The sequence below is a fragment of the Salvia hispanica genome, chromosome 2 (assembly GCF_029641045.1).
Source record: "Salvia hispanica isolate PSC_SH4W2 chromosome 2, Shi_PSC_v1, whole genome shotgun sequence".
Taxonomy (NCBI): Eukaryota; Viridiplantae; Streptophyta; class Magnoliopsida; order Lamiales; family Lamiaceae; genus Salvia; species Salvia hispanica.
The window spans coordinates 24323336-24348592 of record NC_142693.1 but is presented as its reverse complement, the minus strand read 5'-3'; the positions used below and the strand labels follow the sequence as shown (position 1 = coordinate 24348592).

Here is a 25257-nt window from a genome sequence, read left to right as displayed (position 1 = left end):
TCCCACATAATTTTATCCAGGATTCCATTTTGGGCCGTCCCACATAATTTTACCCATTTCACTTTTACCATTTTTGGTAGTGGATCCCATATTCCACTAACTTATTCATACTCACGTTTTATTATAAAACTAATACTTTAAAATTATATAGGACGGAGGGAGTATCAAATTTACGGTGCAATCAATTATTTTTGAAAGTCTAGAAATTGACCAGAAACTGATGTTTTTTCACCAATTTGCCCTTTAATAATTTAGTCTTTCTCTGCATCAATTTTATGAACACTAATAATAATTTCAAATAATTAAAAAAAAAAAAAACTTTGATTGGGGCTTAATCCCACTTGTGGCCATCACAAGCTAAAATTTAGTGATTCCAATAAATTTTCATTGAAAACTATTGATGAATACCTTTGGGAATGGGTACCCGGCAGCATCCCTGGCCGACGAAATTGATGTTTCCGTTGCTCGGGCAAACACTGACATAAGAGCTCGTGTCTGAACAAAAGCCTATGCAGGCATTGTGGGAATAGTTGTCGCCCACGGCTGTGCTTGTCGCTCCGAAGTCATCACAGCCGATGGTGGTCAGCCAGTTGTTTTCCGACAACGTATATTGGGTCCCCGACAAGTCAATGATGCTCGAATCGCCAGAGGATACATTATAGCAAGTTCCATAAATCAGGTAGGGGTACCGGATCCGGATCTGGGCCGGGTCATCAAAACTTATGTCAACCACTTCTATAGTCTTGTTAATGATGTTTAGGAGGGTTTGGGAGGGGTGGTGGAGGTGTTGCAAGTGATGTTGAACGATGGCCCGAGAGAGCAACGTGGCGCGACTCCGAATGGATATGGAATCGTTACGTTTCCGCAGTGCGCAGGGCAACCTGGTTCAGGAGTTGATGCTATTGCTAGTGGGTGAAGAACAAGGGAGAAGAAGGTCAAGTAGAGAAAAGAAATCATTTGCATTTGTATGTGTAAATCTGAATGCGTAACTTTCCAAATTTTATGTATGAATTGAGTAGTAATTCATCCTCTCCTTCTCATAATAGATGTCACATGATTTTAGGAGATGTTTTGTGTGTTAATTGGTGAGAGAAAATATTTTTTTATAAATGTGAGAAAGAACTTTTTTCAAAAAAAAGTGTGATATCTTTTATGGAATAAATTAAAAAAGAAAGTCTGACATCTAAGTATGGGATAAATGTAGTTTGTTTGACAAGTAGTGTTAATTATGACTAGTCTACTGGTTCAAGTGTTTATTCTTTCCCTCTTAATTATCTATGTTTAGAGAAATATGAGTAAGAAAAAATTAGTTTAACATAAATTTCACTTTTATGTACTGTAATAATTTTACAGTAAAATGAGACAATTTAATAGCAAACTGAGTTAATACAATTTATTAAAAGCAAAATCACATACAAGCTCAACTCATATCCTGTAATAATTTTACAATAAAATGAGATATTTAATAGAACTAAGTTAATACAGTACAATTTACAATTTAATAAAAGCAAAACCACAAACAAGCTCGACCCAATTAATATTCAATTATTTATAATTAGTTTTTATTCAAGTTTATTAAGGGCCATACACCTTTCGTTTGGAATAAATGAAAGCCGTTAGTTTCGAGTGGTTTCAAACTCCAGAACGTGTGAAGCAAAGAGATGTTCGAGAATGTGTCATATTCTATATTAAATCAATAAGGACCGTCTTTAAATTGGTGTGATGTTTTAAACCATAAACACATCTTTCTTTAATTTTAATAATCTCAATATTTCTAAATGCACTTTTCATTTCTTTTATTTTTCTAATTAAAAAATATTTATAATTTAACATTTTATAGAAGGTTCACAAATTTGCCAAATGTATAGCTGAGATTAAATAATCTAAATTGTTATATATTTTACATCAACCATAACTCCAAGTCACCCGTATATAACAAGGCATCTAATTTTCTTTGTTTTTTAGTGGAAAAACACAAGTAAAACACACGGCACTGAAAAGTTTTTCTCCGATTAAGACAAAAGACTTTTATGAATGATAGTATATCATATTGTCCTTATATAACAATTGCTAAATGTTTAATTCCAACTCCACAAGAAATTCTCATATTTGCTATTATTCATAAAAAAATTACAATTCTTTAATGGTAATAAATATTTCGTTAATTTATCGAACAGTGTCGAAATGACTTAGATACGTTTAAGTTCAACATCATCATTTCAATGATTTCATTATTTTTTTAGACTGTAATATTTTCATAAGTTCACTTCATTTATTTTTTTAGTTTCTAGGGTTTCCAAACCACTTATAATGGTGATTTTCATTGTTTCGCAGTCAGTTCTGATATTATTAATTTGAATTTAAGAAACTAGGGTTTTTGTCTCAATCACTTTCGGTCATTCTTGTGGAACATTTGGATCATGAAAGATTGTGTTGTATCATTAACAACTAATATAGTATGACCAATTCAAAGTTGCAATGCCAGAATTTAACATCTAAGGATTGTTTTTTTAAATAATTAATATTATGACTTAAAGAAGGTGGACCTCAAGTCAACTCAGACCCAGTGTTCTTCTATCATTTTCATCAAGTCCAAAATCATATAGGCCTACTTGTGGAATTTACATAAAACAAAGAACAAGAAAAAGAACTTACAATTAATTGAGAAAAAAACTGAAATGGTCAAACCCATCCCCACGTTATTATGTCTTCCAAGTGGTGGTCCTTAAGAGATATCCAAGTGAACTGCAATTGCCTATTTAAAGCCAATTGCCTATCCAGAGTGAATTATTAGTATCTTCTTCCACAATGCATCCGAAGTTCTTGTTCATTAGCACACTTATAATTTCATCCTTCATTTTCACAGCTCATTCTTATAACTACAAATGCCTTCCCCATCAGGAAACCCTGCTGCTTCAACTCATGGATGAGTTGATCTTCAATTCTTCTCTTTCGACTAAAATGGTGCAATGGAATGAAAGTGGAGAGTGCTGCAAGTGGCCCGGTGTTAGGGAGCTTCCTCCCTTAACGAAGAAAGATATACCGGTTACGAGAGTAACACAAGATAATCCGGCGCCCGGCGTGCGGGTCGGCAGTCAAACGTGAAGGCTGGCACGGAGGAGTTCTCCGTCGGCAGCTGTTAGGGTTTGTAATGTATTACGCAAGATGCTTTGGGAAAAATAATTCTTCATTAATTGATTTTGGAAACTAATGAGGAGCCCTATTTATATTATCTAGGACCCTAGGGTTGGTTCAACTTAATCCTATACATCAGGAAAGAACCAACAAAGAAAACCGACGTAGTTATAAAACGCTCGACTCATAAACCGTTCACAATTAAAGAAATTACAATTAAATAAACCAAAGTCTAAATAAAATAAATAGTTCATTCAGGCATTTCGTCGAGCAGTTGGACAGCTACTTGGAAACGAAGTCCTAATAGCGATCCGGCTACTTCAGATCCTTCCTTGGCCTGAGGTTCATTCCTTTCGGCTTCTCTGCCGTCTCTCTCGTCGGCTCCCCCAGCTCCTCAGTGTTCGGCGCTGATTCTTCATCCTCCGTTACTTCTGCCGTCGACGATGGGGTTGCTAGCGGCTCTGTGGAGTCTTCCTCTATTGTTGGTGTTGTCGACGGCAGCTCTGGGGGGCTCTTCTCTGTTGCTGGTGTCTCTATTTCCGGTGATGTCGATGGAATCGTAACAACTCTCCCCGTCTTAAGCACCTCCTTGTCCTCAAGGGGAATAGAAGGAAAAATTTTCTGTAGCTCCTCAAACGGTTCCCACGATGGCCATTCAGACCCATCCGACCATCTGACCAACACGAGTTCGACTGGGGCGCCCTTATACCACATGGTCTGAGAATCCAAAATTGCAACCGGGTAAGCAATCGGCCGGCCTCCCTTGAACTTCTCTGGAAACGGAACAACATTGTCGCCGCTCACAAACGCTCGCAACAAGCTGACATGGAAAACGTTGTGAATGCGACTACCCTCCGGCAGCCTCAGCTTATACGTCACCGGCCCAATTCGCTACAGTATCTCGAGAGGGCCATAGAAACGTTTTGCCAACTTTGCAGAAATCGGTCTCGCCACCGAATGTTGCCGATATGGCTGCAACTTCAGCCACACAAAATCCCCCACCTCAAACTAAATGTGCCGTCTATGGTTGTTCGCCGCTGCACTCATGCACTGCTGAGCCTTGGACAGAATCCGCTTCAACTCAACCAATAACTCCCCCCGCTGTTTGACAAGTTCAGCCACGTTGGGAGGGGTCTTCGCGGATGGTACCGCTGCCACTAACAATGGAGGATCACGACCATACAATGCGCGGAATGGAGAAGTGCACAATGCCACGTGATGGAAACAGTTTAGTGACAACTCCGCCCAAGGCAGAAAATTCGACCATGTAGACGGTCTATCCACCGTAAATGCACTCAAATATTGTTCCAGGCCTTTATTCCTTATCTCAGTTTGGCCATCTGATTGCGAGTGATATGCCGTTGTAAAATTCAACTTGGTCCCGTTGAGGCGCAATATCTCTTCCCAAACCGCGTTTAGGAACACAGAATCACGGTCCGATACCAACATTTTTGGAAAGCCGTGGTGGCGGACAACCGTTTTGAGGAAAAGGTGGGCAACGCGCAAGGCGTCGAAGCGGGTCAGCAATGGTGCAAAATGTGCATACTTGGACAGCCTGTCAATGACGACCATTATGGTCGTGTACCCTCTAGACTACCGGTTATGAAGTCCATTGAGACGTCCTCCCACACTTGGGATGGCACCGGCAAAGGTTGAAGTAAACCAGCCGGCTTCTGGGTCGAGTACTTGGTCAATAAAAATCCCTGACCTCCCGCCTCAGCTTAGGCCAATAAAAACCTGCCGCCATGAGGCGAAAAGTTCTCTCGTGGCCAGGATGACCAGCCAATGGTGTGCTATGGTGCTCTTCCAACAGCAGCCGCCTCATAGACGACGTGGGGCTGACTAGGATCCGACGGTTGAAGTAGATCAGCCCGTCAGCAAACGATAAACGGGCAAGTGAATCGCCCGCCTTGATTTTCCCCACCAGCACCTGCAGATCAGGAAGCGTTGCTGTCTCCTGCCGCAACACCTCGAGGAGTTTTGGTATCGGGTGGGCGACGGTGGTAAACAATGCCACGTCCGTTACCTGTTCTGCTAGCTCCTCCGCTGACAGCACCAGATTGGACCTCGATCCCGAGTGTCAATTGCAGTTGACGGCGGTTCCTCCACATCCCGACGCGAGAGAGCATCGGCCGCCTTGTTAGTGATGCCTCTCTTGTACTCAATGCGAAATTTATAACCCATTAGTTTTCGCACATAGAGTTGTTGATCCGGAGTCTGCACAACTTGTTGCAGTAGCTCCTTTCAGCTCTTTTGATCATTGCGAATTATAAATTCTCTTCACAACAAATACTGCCTCCACTTTTGAATCGCCTCCACAATAGCAAACAGTTCCTTGTGATAGGCGGATGCCACCCTGCGGCGAGGGCCCAATTTTGGACAAAAAAATGCAATGGGATGGCTATCTTGAATTAACACCGCCCCGATCCCTATATCAGAAGCATCAGTCTCAATGCAAAATGTTTTATTAAAATCCGGCAAACTCAAGACTGGAGCAGATGTCATGGCGGCTTTGAGAGCCACAAATGCTTCCTCTGCCGTCGCCGACCATTCGAACGCATCCTTTTTTAGCAAGTCAGTCAACGGGGATGCAATCATTGCATAGTGCGCTACAAAACGCCTATAATATCCAAGAAATCCCCTCAATTGTTTGACCGTGCGCAGTAGAGGTCACGCCGTCATCGCCTCTATCTTTGCCGGATCAGCCTTCAACTGGCCATCTGTAATCAAATGGCCCAAGTACTCAACAGTAGTGCTGCAAAAAGCGCATTTCGACAACTTTACAAAGAACTTATGAGCAAGTAGGAGCGATAGTACCTCGGTTAAGTGGCCGCAATGTGATTCCAGGGTGGGGCTATACACCAAAATATCGTCAAAGAATACTATCACACACTTCCGTAGCAGTGGCTGGAATATACTGTTCATTGCCGCTTGGAAAGTGGAGGGGGCATTGGTCAGACCGAATGGCATCACCAAGAATTCAAAATGCCCATCGTGCGTCCTAAACGTCGTCTTATAGATGTCCCCCTCGTGCATCCGGATCTGATGATACCCGGATCGTAAGTCCAGCTTAGTGAAAAACTTAGCTTTCCCTAATTCATCGAATAATTCATCAGCCGTCTGGATGGGGAAGTGGTCAGGTACCATCGCCAAATTCAAGGCACGGTAATCTATGCAGAACCGAAAAGTGCCATCTTTCTTTCTGATCAGCAATACCGGGGAGGAAAATGGGCTCTGACTGCGTTGTATAATTCCTTGATCCAACATCTCCTTTACTTGCCTCTCGATCTCATTTTTCTGGAAATATGGATATCGATAGTGCCGTACGTTAACGGGTTTGGAGTTGGGTAGCATATGGATCTTATGATCAAAGGGTCGGGCAGGCGGCATTTCCTCTGGTAGGGCAAACACATGCCGAAACTCCTCCAACACCGCACGGACCCCCTCCGGCAGGTCAGCCGGTATTTCCACGTCAGCGGTCAGTAGCATACCGGCCTGGTCTTCGGGCTCGAGAGGCACTAGCTCATAGAACTCATGAGCTGGTGAGTGGCAAGCGAGTAGAGCAAGTGAGTGAAGAGATATCTGCCGTGGACCTGGCTGATTGCCTTGGATGAAGAACATCGTATCGTCCTGATGGAATTCTAATGTCTTGCCCACGAAATCCACGGACAACTTCCCCAGGGACTCCAACCAAGCCATCCCTAAGATGATATCAGGTCCATGAATATCCAAAATGTGGTGAACGTCGCACCTTGTATGGTTAGTTTAGTCTTCCGGGAGACGTGAGAACACGGTAGAGAGCCGCCATTGCCCACGTCGACCCGAAAAGGTCGAATGGGGGTCAGTGATAGTCTCAAGCGTTCGGCAATGCGTGGGTGAAGGAAGTCATGAGTGCTTCCCGTGTTAATCAATATCATCACCTCCGTGGAACCAATGTCACCCGTCACCTGAAAAGGTCTAGACCGGCTGTTCCCATTCAAAGAGTGTAGGTGGGAAATGTCTGCTGTAATCACCTCGTCAACTTGCTGATGTACATCGAGGTGGCCCACCTCCTCGTTGACGTCCTCGTCCCCCACATAACACAGAAGCTTCACCGCGCATACATGGCCCGAAACATATTTTTCCGGGCAATGCCAACATAAGCCCTTCCAGGAACGTTCAGATTTCTCCGCGTTAGACACGAGGATCGGTGTTATCTTCGTGCTGGTTGATGACGGCGGTCGTGCTGTGGCGGAGGGACCAGGGGCTGGCAGTGCTGACTGGCGTGATTCCCGGTGCGTCCAATTTTTCTTCGATCCTGATGCGGCCTGCTGAAATGTGTTCTCCTGAGTAGCGCCGAGGCGCAGGGCAATCGCCATCGCCTCTGCTAGAGACTGAGGATGTTGTAACTCCACTTTTTCCTGAATCGGTTGCTTCAGTCCCTCGATAAATATCGGGATAAGGGCATAGTCAGAGAGGCCTTCAACGCGATTTAAATATTTCTCAAAGGTGTCGTGATAGTCAGCCACCGACCCTGTTTGAACCAATTTTGCCAATGTGCACATGTAATTGCGAAAACTTTGAGGATCAAAACGATGGCGCACATCATCTGGGAATTATGCCCACATCACATTACTGAATAGTGAAGGCGATCCTCCTCCGACATCATAAGATGGTCGAAATAGTATTCGACACGGGAAATCCAATTCGTCGTGTCCGATCCGTCAATGTGGGGCTCGCATCTGTACACCGTGACGATTATCCGCATCCTGGGGGTAGGACAAGCGCTCGCGACGCGGTGGTGGGTCCCAACAAGAGGATCGGTGGCGGTCGTGCCAACCCTGCTGACGGGTCGCTGGTGGGTCCCAGCTTGAAACCGCACGTGGACGATAAACTGTCATTCGTCGATCAGTAACTTCCTCTCGAGGCCAAGCGCCATCGCGCCGGTAATTCCCACGGCCTCCAAACGTACCGCCGCGGCCGCCACGCCCCTTGTGTGTTCTGTGATCCCAAAACCCCAATTGCTGGCGACGTGGGTTCGTGGGATCCCGACCGCGATCAGAGTCGCGATAATCCGCATAGGCTGCGTCATCTGAATCAAATCCTTCATCCGGCGGATCCGTATCCTGCTGTATCGGGTTCTCCAATACCTCCAGTCTGACTTCCAATTGATCGAAACGGGACATGATTCGATCAAACCCTTGCGTCAACGGGTCAGGCGGGTTTGCATCCACCGGTTGTCGCTCGCCCCTCGGTGGAGGGCGCGGCGGACCGTCGTTATCCCGCCAATTCCCCTGGGGGCGGGGCACCGATCCAGCCCCCCGTCAACACAGGAACGTTGGATAATACGTTTGAAATATCCATGAGTGAGTTCAAGATGTAAAAGCACCAGTTGTTAGGGAGCTTCCTCCCTTAACGAAGAACGATCTACCGGTTACGAGAGTAACACCAGATAATCTGGCGCCCGGCATGCGGGTCGGCGGTCAAACGTGAAGGCTGGCGCGGAGGAGTTCTCTGTAGGCAGCTGTTAGGGTTTGTGATGTATTACGCAAGATGCTTTGGGCAAAATAATTCTTCATTAATTGTTTTTGGAAATTAATGAGGAGCCCTATTTATATTATCTAGGACCCTATGGTTGGTTCGACTTAATCCTATACATCGGGAAAGAACCAACAAAAAAAACCCGACGGAGCTTATAAAACGCTCGACTCATAAACCGTTCATAATTAAAGAAATTACAATTAAATAAACCAAAGTCTAAATAAAATAAATAGTTCATTCAGGCATTTCGTCGAGCAGTTGGACAGCTACTTGGGAACGAAGTCCTGATAGCGATCCAGCTACTTGAGATCCTTCCTTGGCCTGAGGTTCCTTCCTTTCGGCTTCTCTTCCGTCTCTCTCGTCGGCTCCTCCAGCTCCTCAGTGTTCGGCGCTGATTCTTCATCCTCGTTACTTCTGCCGTCGACGATGGGGTTGCCAGCGGCTCTGTGGAGTCTTCCTCTATTGTTGGTGTTGTCGACGGCGGCTCTGGGGGGCTCTCCTCTGTGTTGCTGCTGGTGTCTCTATTTCCGGTGATGCCGATGGAATCGTAACACCCGGTGTCGAATGTGATGCTTCTGGCTACGTCGTTAGTTTGCATCTCGATGATGAGGCCATTTCTGGTGGAATTGAGGATTCATCGAGTCTCTTCAGATTTGAATATCTGCAGAAGCTTAACCTTGCCTTCAATGATTTCAACTACACTCATCCCATCCCAAAAGGTATTGGCAATTTCACTTATTTGACACACTTGAATTTGTCACGCGCTCGTTTTGGTGGGCAGAGGTTCCGGCTGAAATAGCATCGTTGAAGATATTGGTTAGTCTCGATATTTCCAACTATGATTGTTCGACTCCCGAAGAGTGTCTAAGTCTTGAGTATCCAAATTTGGAAATGCTTGTTGGAAATCTAACAGGGCTTAGAGAGCTGTATTGGATTGTGTCAATATTACCTCATTTCATGAAAAGGAATAAATTGAGCCACATTGTTTCATCACATTTACCAAACTTCACCTCTTTGAGCTTGGCTCATTGTAATCTATATGGCCCTTTGTCTAAATCTTTTTGGGAACTCCATTCCCTTTCTATTCTTCGACTAAATGTTAATGATGTTTCAATAGTAGAGCTTCCAGACTTGTTTGCCAAATTTCCAAGTTTGACCATCTTAGGTCTTCGTAACTGCAGTTTGAAGGGTTCTATACCATCCACCTTTGCTACCCCAACCGAGCTGATTCATGTGGATTTGTCAAAGAACTTCTTGACAGGCTCACTTCCTTCTACGTTGTTCGAAGGTCTTTCCAATCTAGCTCATCTAAATCTCACGTGGAATTCATTCTCCGGTAACATTCCTCGCTCTCTCTATGCTCTCCCATCATTGTTGGAACTTCATCTTATTTACAACCAATTTAGTGGCACTTTTAAACTAGACAACTTGCTAAGCCTGACCAATCTTACATACCTGGGGCTAGCTCAGAAGAGCTTGTCAGTAGATGTTGGCAAAGTCGATTCAAGCTCATATGGACGTTTCCAATTGAAAGTGTTAGCACTAGGCTCATGTAATTTGTCCAATATTCCGAATTTCATCAAACATTCGCATATAGAAATATTGGAACTATCAGACAATCGGATCGCGGGGGAAATACCTAGTTTGATTTGGGGAACACAACTTACGTATCTAAACCTCTCATTTAATCTTCTAACAGATTTTCAAAAGCCTTACCATATTCCTGCTTCTCTTAAGTACCTATACTTGGACTCTAATCAGCTCAGGGGTGAGTTACAGCTTCCCATTCCACTTGCATCTCAACTCTGGTGGTTGTCTTTCGCTAATAATAGTTTAAGTGGATCAATTCCAACCTTCCTTTGCAATGCAACACACCTTGATTTTCTTATCTTGTCCGAAAATAAATTAAGTGGCAGCATACCCCCTTGCCTACTCGAAAACGTTAGGGGGATTGAAGTGGATCAAAACAAGGTCAGCGGCAACATTCCAGATCATTTTACTTCGCATTGTAGGCTAGAATTTTTATATCTTTATAATAATAGTATGGAAGGGAAGATCCCAAAGTCCCTCGAATATTGTAGGCGGTTAAAGGCCATGGACATTGGGAACAATAACATCAGCGGCAACATTCCAGATATTTTTTCTATGGATTGTAAGCTAATATATTTGTCGCTTAGCAATAATAATTTAGAAGGGAAGATCCCAAAATCTCTCAAAAGTTGCATGTCGTTGGAGGTCATGGATGTTGGGAACAACAACATCAATGATACGTTCCCGTGCATGCTATCATCCTCATTGAGAGTTCTTATTTTGCACTCCAACAGATTCCATGGTAAAGTGACATGTAACATGACATGGTCAGCTCTTCGAAATCTAGATATAGCTTCAAATAATTTCATTGGACGTCTGGAATCAATAAACTTCTCTAGTTGGAGGGGAATGATGCAATGGAGTTATGCTCAATCGTACGAAGTTGAAGTGACATTAATCATGAAAGGGCTAAAGTTAGAACTTAAAAAAATTTGGCATGACTTTGGAAGTATTGATTTTTCTTGCAATAATTTCATCGGAGAGATACCAAATGCAATTGGCAATCTTACCGCACTTTATCATCTCAACTTGTCCCACAACGCCCTCAACGGAAGCATCCCTCAGTCATTTGGCCACTTGGGTGATCTCGAATCACTTGACCTCTCTCGAAACCAGCTAACAGGGCCAATATCGACGGGGCTTGAAGAACTCACATTCCTTGAAGTCTTGAACCTGTCATATATAAGCTGGTCGGAATGATCTCAAAAGGCCGTCAAATTCAAACATTTTCAATTGAATCCTTTGAAGGAAATCCAGGCCTCTGTGGCTTCCCTCTGAAGACATATTCATTGCCAGAGACATGAGAAGAAGGCGAGCAAGAATGGCTGCCATCGCCAGGAACCGAGTCAGGAGACACTAGTGTTCGTATTGTGATATGCGGAGCAGAGGAGCCCAGGCCATGTCACGCTGGCCCATTTATCTTTTTATTTTATTAATGTAATAGGTAGAGTGTCGATCGTAATTATAAGCTCCATCTCAGGTTTTTTTTGTTGGTTCTTTCCCGAGATGCAAAAGAGAGTCGAACCAACCCTAGGGTCCTAGTTAATATTAACAGGGAACCTTGTCATCTTTAAATGATTAAGAAAAAAGATTATCCCTTTAATATTTTTACAATTACTCCACAAAATCCTAGTTCTCTTTCTCTTACTCGATAGGAAATTAGTTAGTTTAATAGATCCATTAAATGGATTCTAGTTTGAAAAGAAGTAAATCCTAAAGAATAAAATTCCAATATAAAAACACATCAATGGGCTGAAAAAGGTCTAAAACAAATTTGGGCTCATAAGCCCATAGAAACTTCCACCATGAGAATTGAGAGGGTCGGGGATTTTTGCACGAGTGTCGTAGGCACGTGTCCCTTCCTATTCAACAAGATTTATAAGTTCGCACTTTCCAAAATACTATTAATTAGCATATGGTAAGTTAGGGTGTCTAACCCACGAGGAACGGTAGCATCCGTTATGTATTTCCACACTTAGAAAGGTTTTGGCGATGCCGCCACGCTCTTAATTGGGGGTGGGAACTAAACTACGAAATGTAAACAAGACTTTAACTAAGATTGGGAACTAAAAGTGAAAATAACATGCAATTAAAAGGAGGCATATAAACTGGGCAATCTGATAAAATGGGCAACTTAGCAGAGAATTTTGCACTTGGCGAAAATAAGAACTCTTAGAAAATAAAAACAAAGCAGCATCTTGCACGAATATTACTAAGTTCAGAAGCAAAGGAACTAAGTTAAAAGGTAAGAGAGATAAACTAAGTGTTAGCTACTAAATAAATCTAGAAACTAGGATTGTGACCCTTAAAAGTAGCTAAACTAATTTAATCCTAAAAGCTAAACTAAATAAGATGTAAATGAAGGTTGAGTGCAGAAGCTAACCAAGCTAAATGGGCTGCCAAAAGTGAAAAGGAATCATGTACTTGTTTTCTATCAACTTCTATTATCCAAGGTGTAAAACCAATGGATAAAAGCCAACAACTAATGGTTCTTCAACTTTACTCCTAAAAGCTGATTTCTCTACTGCTCCTTCACTAAAAGCACATAAATTAAAGAGGAGAAAGAGAGTAGATGGCTGCTACATAAACAAAAATGCTAGACAAACACAAGATCAACAATTAAACTACCTAAACATGCATTGAAAACACCAAACTAAAAGCTGAAACATAAAGACTCATTGAAGAAGATAAAGAAAGCTTAAGAAAACTTAAACATGGTGGAAGAACACTCAAGAACCGAGCTCATCAAACTCATGCCAAATCATATGAAAATGACACCCGACGAGGCACCGAAAACACATAATAACCATGGCTGATTTTTTTGAAACTTTTCCAACTCTTTCTCCACGTTTTTAACTACAAACTAGCTAAGAAAAATGCTTGAGGAACTGATTTTAAAAGAGTGAAAGAAGTTTTAACTAACAAGAAAGCAACAAACACTAGAGCTAATCAACAAGCTAAAAACCGAAAACAAGCAAGAGCTAAACTTTAAAACACATTGAATACACAAACACTTAGAGAAATTACTATTTGAAATAAGTTTTTAAAACAGGTCCATCAACAATAGCTAAGAGTGAGATTGATGCAAAAGAACTCCAAAAGTTAAGAACAAGCGACTAGAGAAAATAAACACTACTACTAAATTACTACTACTTCAATATGCAGCAAAATAAGGCCAACACTCTAAACTATAGAGTTAAGATGCTAGAAAGAGTACAACCAAACCAAGTGCTACAAAAGAGCTAGAGCATTCAAACACTACAAACAAACTACAACTTCACCCCATGGTGAGCAAAAGATGGTGGCTGTTCTGCAATGAAAGAGAGTATTTTCTAAACAGAGAGAGTTAGCTAAACTAAAACTAAAGATGATAGATGGAATCTTGTTCTTGGAAAGTTGAGTACTTTTAATACATATATCCAATAAAATATATTTTTCCTTCTTTTTTACTCTCCAAGGGCAAGGGCAGATATGGGCGTGTGTAGCAACTGGGACACATCCTTGATAAGTGTGTGGAAGTGGCTTTAGTCATTGTCCCATCAGGTTCAAACTGGCTAGTTCAACAGATTAGGCAGTTTGGGTCTTCTCTGTCTTCTTCCTTCACTTTCTTCCATTCCTTGTCATTTTGTCCTCTTTCTTGCATGTTTTCCTCTTCATGCCTTCATTAAGCAGCTTTCGAACTTAATGATCCATTCTCTGCCAAAAAGCATCTTTTTCATGCAAATATTCAACTAATAAGTACGAAAAGTGATCAAATCCGAGTGACGAAAACTAGCCTATCAAGCATTTTGTCACACTTGAATTTGTTGTGGGCTCCTAAAAATTAATTCTAATTTGAAATTAATAAAAATCCTAAAGAAAAATAATTTCAAAAATAAATTCCATCATTAATGGGCTGAATAAGGCCTATAACGATTTTGGGCTCAAAAGCCCATAAAAAGGAATGTTCCATACTTCCATCCACTCAGAAACCCTTTCTCATTATTAAATATGTATCATGTTTGGCTCATAAGATAGACCCTCACAACTTAATCCTAGATGTATAGTCTCATGATAATTAGTCATAGCCTCTCTCTCCAACTAAAATAATCCCACAACTTAATCTTAGATGGATAATCTCATGATAAATAGTCATGTTAACCGAAAGCCACCTTTACATACAAATGTATTAGTGTATTAATGATATAGGATGAAAACATAGTGCACCAACATTGTTGAAATTCATGCTAAATTGTACTACCTCCGTCCCCCAAATTTTGACACAGTTTACCATTTCAGTCCGTCCCTGAAAATTTGACATACTTCACTTTTAACATTTTTGGTAGTGGACCCCATATTCCACTAACTCATTCCGACTCACATTTTATTATAGAGTGAACTACAAAAAACACCCCTATGTATTGTCATTCGAACATTGGAGGTACCCATGTTTCAAAAAATGCATCAGACACCTCTATGTATGCATATAATATCATTTGAAGTCCTTTTTCACTTTTTACTATCGTTCATGCCCTTCTCACCCTCGTTTTTTTCCAAAATGCCACCTAGGGCATTTCAGTCTTTTCAAATAGAGTAACTTACAAATTTGGGACCTATGTATGGGGGTTCGAACGCTAGACACCCCTAAGTTTCAAAAATATCGCCACACACCTTTATGTATGAACCTAATATCATTTGAAAGACCTTTTCACTACTCACATAATTTTATGCTATTTTTCCACTCAAATTTAACCAAAATGCCAATAGAAGGGTTTTTTAATCTTTAGAGTGAACCATTTTCTTTTCCTCTCTGCCACTTCTGCTTGTTGTCTATTTGAACTTCACTCTCAACAAGAAGGACCGTTCACTTCTTCTCTTCTCTCTCGACGGAGGGCTTAAGCCCCTTTTGAGAACTTCTTCTTTTTTTGTTTTTTCTATTTCAATATTTTTGAAAATTATTAAAAACTTTTTTCAACCTTCACCAAGTTAATATTGTTGGAGAGTAAATTATCAAAATTGGAAGGGTAGAAGGGAGGGTAGAAGGGGCTGAACTACATTTTTGTATCAAAATTGCGCAGGTAAAAAATAGATGTCCTCGTCGGAGAGGATAAAGAAGAGTAAACTTTATAAAAAATAATAATATAATATTATTATATTAGCTTTCGTGTTAAACATGTAGACATGAAGACAAATTATTTCCTTTAAAATTGTAAAGTGTTAAATTTTATATCATTTCGAGTATCAATAGTATTAAAATTTCATTTGAGGTACCCCTATAAGAATATTAAAATATCATAAATGGTACCCCTTGTTTTAGAAAGACCAGAATGCCCTTAGTGGCATTTTGGTTAAATTCAAGTGGAAAAAGGGTTTAAAAGTCCGTGAACAGTGAACAAATCCTTAAAATAATATTAAGTCCATACATAGAGGTGTGTGGCGATATTTTTAAAACATATGAGTGTCTAGCGTTCGAACCCCCATACATAGGTACCAAATTTGTAGTTCACTCATAAAACTCTTTATTATAAAACTAATACTTTAAAAGTAGGACTCACATCCCACCAACTTTTTCAACTCACTTTTTTCATTACATTCTTAAAACCCGTGCCGGGTCAAAGTGTGTCAAAATTTGGGGAACGGAGGTAGTATCAGAAAAGGAGAATTTGACCGATTTATCATATGTTCGACGAAATGCCTGACTATTTTCTTCAAAACGTTACAATTCTTTGATTTCTTTGCTTCGATATACAAAGAGTGTTTCACGGTACTCATTCAGTGTGTTGATTTGTCTACAAACTTATATAATTATGTAATATATTATACGCAAGTGGAAAAAATTGAGGAGAAATGATAAGAATTATTGCAAAGTTATCGCAAATAATGGATTTGAAAGCTTACGAATAGTAATAAATATATATCTTTTGACTATATATTGAGGAAAAGATTCATTGTTATTGAGAATTATCCTTTGCCTTATTTACAAGATTATATGCGTGTAAATACATCAACATGAATAAAGAGAAACATCATGTTATAAACATCTTATATTTGTAGAACTGAATCATTTTATAGAAATCAGTCATGCATTTCATCGAACATACGATAAATCGATCAAATTCTCCTTCTCTGATTATTTAGCTCATATTTCAACAGTAAGTGTGTACTCTGTTACCATCCTTCTTTCATTAATATGCTCGTACATTTATTTGTAAATGTACGATAATATACAAGAATGGGATTCTGTGTAAATGGAGCATTCCTTTTCATGGGCTTCTGAGCCTAAATTCGTTTTAGGCCTTATTCATCCCATTAATGATTTAATTTATTATTATTTTGTAGGATTTTATTTCAATTAGCCCACAACAAATCCAAATGCAACAAAATGCTCATGGCGGTTGAATCAACTATATAATTCACTTTAATAATTCTCAAATAGTTAATTGAATAATAATATAAAATTACAAAAATACTACCATAACTATTATTCGAAATTGTTGGGCCTAGGCCCAATATCGGTTCATACATGATTCTGGTTTCCCAAGTGAAAAATTCATTAGCCCACTTTTATAAGTATCCCTAAATATAAAACCAGCCCCCTTTTATAAGTATCCCTTAATATACAACTAGTCCCCATGCTTCTATCTTTTACAGCCAAACCCCTCAAGTTCCTCGAAACTACTATAGAAACCTATAGCTTGTGCAAATGGTTTTTCTTTATTAGAAAATGTCTCTACTCCATATGTCGCCCCAAATATGTGTGATAGAAAGGAAAAAATGAATTTCTGTTTGTCTTTTATGTTTAATTTGTCATTGTCACTCAAGCTAATGTTGTCTATTAGTCACGTTACAAACGAACTTAACTATTCCTTATCGATGCATCCAACCAATGATCACATGTAGGGATGTCAGTGCAGCCCGCAACCCGTGGGCTGACCCGAATAGCCGCCAAATTTATAGGGTTAGGGTTGAAAATTCATAGCCCAATAAAATTATAACCTGATTAGCTCGCACCCGATTAACCCGCAACCCGTTAGAGCCAGACCCAAAAACCCGATGCGCTGGCCCGAAAACCCAATAAAATTTCTATTATTCTATTTTTCGTCACTTCATTGATTATTTTTATAATATATATAACTACAAAAAAAATTTCAATTATATATTAAATATACAAATTATATATTAAATTTTATTAATATAATAATAGATAAATAAATGAGAAACTTCAAATTCAGTAAAAAATATTCTATGAATTTCTAAAACATGCTTTAAATTTTTTCGAAATATGTTTATACTTCCTTTGCACAAATCTCAAATATTAATATATGGTCATGTTTATGTTTGAATTTAAGCATATATCTCAAATTATCAAATTTATCATAATTAAATGTTTTACATTTTATAAATATAACAAATTTTCATCATTATATATTGGATTGATCGCATGTTAATTTTATCGGTAGCAACCCGATTGACACGTTGGGCTAGCCCGAAACCCGAGCTTTTAGAGTTAGGGTTGAACTTTTATAACTCGAAAAAAAATCACAACCCGATTGACCCGCACCCGATTAACCTGAAACCCGCTGGGCTGGCCCACATGTGAATTAATCAACATGGTCTAAGAATCAAGCGCTCTACTATGTGGATGAAATTACTCGACAAGGCTGTGTTATGTTGGCTCATAGAACTAGTTATGTTGAATTAATTAGGCAATGCTTCCACTAGTTATCTCAGAACTTATATCGTGAAACCTGTGTTTTGATCAATATGCAGCATGTCTGCATGTGCATTGTCTATAATTTATGGGAAATTATAACGAAAAGACCATTTATTAGGAGTAAAAACAACACAAATAGATAGATCACAATTCCTTATTGTAAACAATCACACACACATATTTTATGTATATACATACAATCACACACATAAAATCACACACGGATTCGACGTTGATCCCGACGTGTGGGAATTAGGCGTCGCGTTAGTGGATTGGGTAGGTCAGTTTGGAGCCGTAGAAGTCATAGGAGAAGGTGGTGTTAGAGCTTGCCATGGCTAGGTTTACTTCCTCATGACGCTCTACTTCTCCGGCTGGTTGCTGCTCTTCCTCCTGTTCTGTTATTGGTCATATATCAAAAACACACACAAACACACGTGAAGAAAACATTTCAAGAAATTTAATAGCAATACTAACACTAGTGTCTCCTCCTGACTCGATTCCTTGCTGCCTCCCTTGCGCGCCTTCTTCTCATGTCTCTGGCAATGAATATGTCTTCAACAACCTCTTCTATTTTGCCAAAGTATTTCACTCTGAGGCTTCGACAGAATAAAAGTAGCCACACAATGCTTCCTACACCCACAACGAATCCAAGTGCAGCAGATACGTATTCCCACTCAATCTCTTCCGCATCTTCATGTTCTTGCGGTGATAGATCAGTGTTATTGTCATCAGTATGAGTGCAGCTTTTGTTGAGGGGGAAACCACATAGGCCGGGATTTCCTTGGAAGGATTCAGCTGAAAATGTTTGAATTTGATGGCCATTTGGGATCTTTTCGATCAGCTTATTATATGACAGGTTCAAGACAGCAAGGAATGTGAGATCTCCAAGCCCCATCGGTATCGGCCCTGCGAGCTGGTTTCGAGAGAGGTCAAGTGATTCGAGCTTGCTCAAGTTGCCAAATGACTGAGGGATGCTTCCGATGAGGGCATTGTGGGACAAGTTGAGAAGATGAAGTGAAGTAAGAAAAATCAATACTACCAAATTCTGGCCAAACCTTTTCAAGTTCTAACTCTGTGCCTTTCATGATTAATGTCACTGTATAGATGAACGATTCTTCATAACTCCATTGCATCATTCCTCTCCAACTAGAGAAGTTTATTGATTCCAGAAGTCCACTAAAATCATTTAAAGATATATCAAGAATTCGAAGCACTGACCATGTAACACCCCGAATTTTCGAACCCTAATTTTAGAGCCCTAGAATTTATTTTTGATGCCGTGGAAGATGTGAATTATTTGATAAGTGAATTTATTACATGAGTTTATTTGATTGAGAAGTTTGAAAAGTCAAATTTGTTGACTATTATGATGTGGCATATGTGATTAATTAATTTATGAGATGAATTATTTGATTAAGGGTGAGTGAGAATATTAGAGAAAATTTCCAAAAATACTAGCCACTATTATTTTGTGATTTTCGAAAATCACATGTAGAAGGAAATGAGTTATTTTATTTGACTTCTTATTTGATTTCTTTCCATACCTAGAATTTAAATATTCTACCAAATCTTTCCATAGCTCAAAAGATTATGCCATATATTATTTTAGTTAATAAAGAAATCCAATTCCTTATATATCAAGCAAAGTACACGCCTCTTTTTAATTCCAAGATTTGGGAGAATTCTTTTATTTTATTTATTTTGCTCCGTGATATTTTATTCTACTCCGGAAAAATACCAAACGAAATCTTGGCTAATTAGAAGCCATAATTTTCGAAAATCCCATGCTTTGTGCCCTATTCTATTTTTGTTAATTCTTCTTCTCTACTCCATAATATTTATTTATTTAATTGTGGAGAATAGAATCTTACCAAATATTCTAAAGATCTTATTGGACTCTATAAATAAGAGCCAAGACCCCAACCCTAGTTCATTATTTTCGCCCCCCTCATATTTTCGTCCCCCTCTCTTCTTCTTCATACTCTCTCAATTTTCTTCCACTTTACTCCATAAATCCTTCATCTTTTGAGAAGAAATCAAAGTTTAATCCGAGGATATTGAAGAACCAAGTCTCTACCTTATTTCTACCGATTGATTTTCTCTAAAAAGGTATTTTTGCTTAAGAGTTATGTTGTTCTTCTTCTACCCCTTCTTTTCTTTTTCTTCCAACCGATTTAATCGGTGTTCTTGAACCTTCATGCATATTAATTGAGTGAAAAAGGGATAAGAAGGGATATGGGAACATGTGTGTGTGTGTGTGTGTGTGTGTGTGTGTGCCGAGAGTGTGTGAGGTGTGTGTGCCGTGTGTGTGTGTTATGCGCGTGAGTGTGTGTTGTGTAGTGTGTGCTTGATGGCTAAATACTTTTGTATGACATATGATGATAGATCTAGGGTTGAGATGCTAAGAAATATATGTAAGCTAAGCGTGACTTGAAATTAGTAATTTATGATGAGTGTGACTTAGAATTATAAGTTATGAAGATTAAAGTGAATCGATGGGAAAGAGGGAAGTAACGAGACATGCATAAGTTAAGAGTCATAATTGAACCTAATTTGTGAATATGTGCCTATGTGAATTTAAAGGTGAAACCTCGGTTGCGAAGCCAGATAACGGAAAAAGCGAAACTACTTGAAATCTAAGCAGTCGAGGTGGGCTTTACTCTCAAAAACTCTCTTTTATTTAGTCAAAGATAATTATCGGAGCTATAAGGGTGGTTTAACTGTTATGCCATGCCTATGTTTGTTTTATTGTGAGATTGTGTGCCTGATGCCTAGTTTGTGAGTTCGCTCCATTGGGCTATATGGCTATGGATATGATATACGAATTCGGGTCTGAGTATGGGCCGCAAACCCTACCAGGCTGTGTACACGAGGGGATCGGGAGCCGTCCTAGCTAGTCGACCGGTCTCGTGGGCGAAAAGCGTGGCCACGCTTTCGTCGCACCATGGAAAGATTGTGATATGTGGATGTGGAATTTGATGAGGAAATGGGGAGTTATTTTGATTGGCCAATCTATGAAAATATTTTGTGATACTCGATGATATTTTATTTTGATAAATTGTAAAACTCGAGTTCACTTGGTAAGGGTGGCATAACTTGTAAAATGTTTTGGCAACGAGTTCACTGAGTATTTCAAAATACTCAGCCCTGCATGTGTTTTCCTTATGTGCAGGTTGAACGATGACGAGCGGTGGCGGGTGTTGAGCATGATAATTAATTAAGATGGATATCTGAAACATCAAGCGTAGTTGTGTCTTCATACATAGCTATTCTTTCTCTTGGTCGTTTTCCGCTGAGTTTGATACACTTATGCTTATTTCGGATAGGTTGCACTCTTCTTTCGAGTCAGAGGCTTTAGACTATCTTGTGGTTTTATCTTGGAAAACTATGTCATACTCTTGATTTTTTTACGTCATTTATTACACCTTCCTTTTTATTCGAGTTTCGAGGTTAAGTTATTGCTTTAAACACTCTGATAGTTCTTTCAAATCTTTTGGTCAACACTCTTTAATTGAAACCCTAGCCTTCATTCATTTCTTTGAGTCCGTTTTGGTAGCAGTCGCCGCATTTATTGTACCCTAGGAAAGCGGGCTGTTACAGTTGGTATCAGAGCCTCAGTTCTTTCCGCTCTGGACCCAAGAGTCTTTTCAAAATTTAGGTTGTCCTCGTAATCTTTTGTTAATGAACTGAAAATGGAAGGCTCAACACCGCAACTCGTCTCGTTCAACCACAAAGAAGAGGTACCGAATATTGCTATGATTGAAACTTTATGCTCTTGGAAATTTCGGTGAAAGGTATGATTGTTTTTGTGAACAACATGCCCTATGTGTTGAGAATATTGCGTGCTTGTGAAGCGATGCTTCTTAAATGATCCTAGGAGTTTGAAAATATTATGAATGCGAAGCGATGCTTCTTGAATGATTTGTTGAATGTTGTATGAGAACTTGTGAAAATTGTGAGATGTGAAATGTGATTGTTTGGCTGCTACGAAGCAACTCCTATGTGAAATATGAAGTAAATACTATGGCTTTTGAAAAAAATAAAAAATAAAAAATGGTGAAGTTATAAAACGGGAGACACTATGCAAATGTATAATTGCTTTTGTTTAATAATGAGGCATGATGTATCACATATTGAGGTATGATTGTGAACACGTGTTGCTTAATGTTGAGACTTGTCATTACATATTCAAACTGCAAGTTTAACTTGAAGGACGTACATGCATAATTGGTTGAAAATATATGATATTTTTAAATTGTGAAGGCGAAGTATGACACATGTGTAGTTGCAACTATGTGATTGTGAAATAGATGGACATGAACTGCATGAAGTTGGATTTGCGATTTTGTGGACGATGCATTGACTAAGTGCTAATCTTTACATATATTAATATACGATGCTTGATATGCTATGGAACATCAAATGATTTGTGTGGTGAAATATGCTATTCAAATAAACTTGTTAATTGTGCAATATACGGATGAAGTTTGTGTGGTAATGGGGAACTTTTGAACCTTTTTGCGAACGTGATTACGTGAGATTTATGTTGAAATGTTGCGATGCTTAGATCTGGACTACTTGGAACCTAGCATGACTTAGTTATACGATCACAGCGCTCATATCAACAGTAGAAACTCGGAATGACTAGTATGAGACTCCAAGCTATGCTTGAAATTATAGAGTGCCTAAGAAGTAGGCCAGACTGAACGTGCTAGAACTTAGTTGTAAGTTGACAACTGCAGTATCACTTTCCTGAGTGATAGAACCAATGAAAATAAATATACTTCGAGCCTTGGTGTAACCTTACAATGGCGAGATCATACCCAAGACCTAATAAAACTATGCAGTCTTGCATACCACGCCAAAGTGGCGACGCGACACAAATACGACGACGTTTACGACACATTAAGACCATGTGTAGAATGGCAATCGAAAGGACTATGTGACCCGGCAAGAAGAAGACTTTGAAGATGCGACCATCAAATTTAGTTATTTTCGACGATACGATGAATCTCGACTTGGAATCCACGGTTTCATAGAACGACGTTACCATGATTAGGCTCGGGAGAAATGTGCGAGGAAGTGCGACCATCGTAGTTAGAATGACCGATTTTAAAATCAACAGTACTTACTTGGATCCTAAGTTCTTTTCGGGAAGTTTTGAATAACCATGAACCCTTATCTATTTAAACACCTCGTTTGACTCGCAATTTGCAAGTGATACCCATTATTTCTTTTTTTTTTTCCTATATCGAGTCATGACTCACTTGGCGCGAAATTTGTGTTTGCCCTTATAACTTTGGACCTCTTGCTTAAGTAGTATTCTTCAAATTCATAAGAACGATATTTGATTTTGTGAGCTTCCGTTATTAAACTTCATTCCTAAAGTTGTCTGTAGTTATGACCTTCAGTGTGACCAAATCTCCAGACCTGCTTTTCTTCAAAGGATGGAATATTCTTCTTGGAACTTTGGTTCACCCCTTTATCTTACAACCATGTTTGTTACAAGCTCTCTTTGGTAGAAGTGAAATTCTTTTAGCTCGGTTTCACTACATATATTGTTTCACCCTCAATGACTTTTCTTTCTTCAGCACCAAGTTAAGGCTATCATGTTCTCTTCTTCCTTAATGGATCTGAAAAGTTCCAATCACTTCGAGTTGCCCTCAACAAAACCGTTGAACCATTATCGGTGCTACTTCATGACATTTGTCTATATTTCTAAATTTTGACGCGACTGATCGTTTTAGGCCTTACATGTTTCGATCAAAAACCGCTGTCCGAAATTTTTGCAAATTTTATCGGGCAGTTTGGTATGGGATTTAAGATTTCTAAAACTTTTATTCACCATAACTTTTTACTTTCGCATTTGCGTTACTCCTTTCCGTTCGTGGTACTGAGACCCCTTTGAGACTACATTATTGAGATTTATGGGAATTCGCGCCTTCTTACCTTGCAATGAGCTCTTCCCACTCTTTTCTACCTTGTTGCGTGAATGTGGAAATTCGCAACTTCTTAATATCCTATCTTACAATGAGTTGTTTCTACTCTTATCTACCTCGTTGCGCGAAATTGAAATTCGCACTTTTCTACTACCTTAACTTGCAATGAGTGGTTTCCACTCTTTACTACCTTATTTCGTGAATGTACTTGCCCATTTTGTTTTTCTCCAAGAACCTTGCATCTTGTTGTGCAACTGTCCCATGTCCTTTCTTGCGCAACTGCCTTCTTTCAATGCTACTGTGTGATCATTCCCTGAACCCTGCTTATAGGAAGAATCATAATTTTACAAGTACATCAGAATGGGTTTCACCCTGTTTTCATCACCCATCCCATGTTCTTTCGAGCTCTCATCAGAATTAAATTCTCAAGCTCTATGGGTTTTTCCTTGATACCCCTAAACTATTTAATTCTCTGAATGGACGAGTTAAGTTTAATAGGAACTTAGTCCTTGCTTTGTTTCGAACCAATTGTTAATGATGAGATTTGAAAATGTCGAGCCAGAAATGTTATTCTTGTTTCCTTGATAAAGTTGGAGCCTTCCCGATGAAAGACACTTTGTGGTGCTTCTTCGAATTGAAATCGGTCCATATCCAAGTTAAGACTGTTTGATTAAAATTTAAGTTCTTAATACATACCCTGAGTTCTTGATGCGACACGGCAAGGGAAGGCGAAAGCTTAAATCTTTTAAGATACACGTGGGAAATAAGTTCTACAGACAGACACGCGCTGAAATGATGCACCAACAAGAGGTGTAGGCATGACCAATAGAAAGAGACGAGAAATATTTCGCATTTACGAACTGCTTATATCGAGCTGCTAGGAAATCGAATGTCGTGTTATAGAATTTCCCGAGTTTGTTCGAACGTAGAAATCGTACTAGGAGAACTTAAGTTAGTCGCTTACGATCTGCGAGTTATGGCGATGAGAGATGTCGACGTAATCCTAGGAATGGACGGGTTGACCGCTAACTTTGCGACGAATCGCTGTGACGAGAGGCGAATATCCCTACACGCCCCGAATATGGAACCCATCGTATACCACAGAATCTCGATGAACCGGCAAACCGTTATAATCTCTGCGCTACAAGCCACCGCGATGATAAAGAAAGGACGCCCCGCCTACCTTGTCTATCTCAACGGAGAGGAGAAGGAGGAAAGAAGGATTGAAGACGTTGCTGCCGTACGAGATTCTTCCCGACGTTTTCCCCGAAGCGTTACCAGGACCGCCGCCAGATCGACAACTAGAATTCACGACCGATCTCGAACCAGGAGCCGCACCTGTGTCCTTAGGCACCATTGAAAAAATTGACCCTAAAAAAA

At 39.7% G+C, this 25257-nt stretch overlaps 1 protein-coding gene and 1 long non-coding RNA gene across 2 annotated transcripts; both read right to left on the bottom strand.

Annotated features, from left to right (window-relative positions):
• Window positions 1-3450: 3450 nt before the first annotated feature.
• LOC148931885 (uncharacterized) lies at window positions 3451-4707 on the bottom strand. Its single transcript, XM_089064932.1, has 2 exons — window positions 4285-4707; window positions 3451-4026 (listed from the first exon to the last, which is right to left on the bottom strand). The coding sequence occupies exons 1-2, from the start codon at window positions 4705-4707 to the stop codon at window positions 3451-3453; spliced, it is 999 nt and encodes a 332-aa protein (XP_088921058.1).
• A 13373-nt stretch (window positions 4708-18080) lies between these two features.
• On the bottom strand, window positions 18081-25252 carry LOC148931884 (uncharacterized). The gene is made up of 2 exons (XR_016135722.1): window positions 18413-25252; window positions 18081-18333 (listed from the first exon to the last, which is right to left on the bottom strand). It is a non-coding gene; the product is annotated as an uncharacterized LOC148931884 (long non-coding RNA).
• Window positions 25253-25257: the final 5 nt, after the last annotated feature.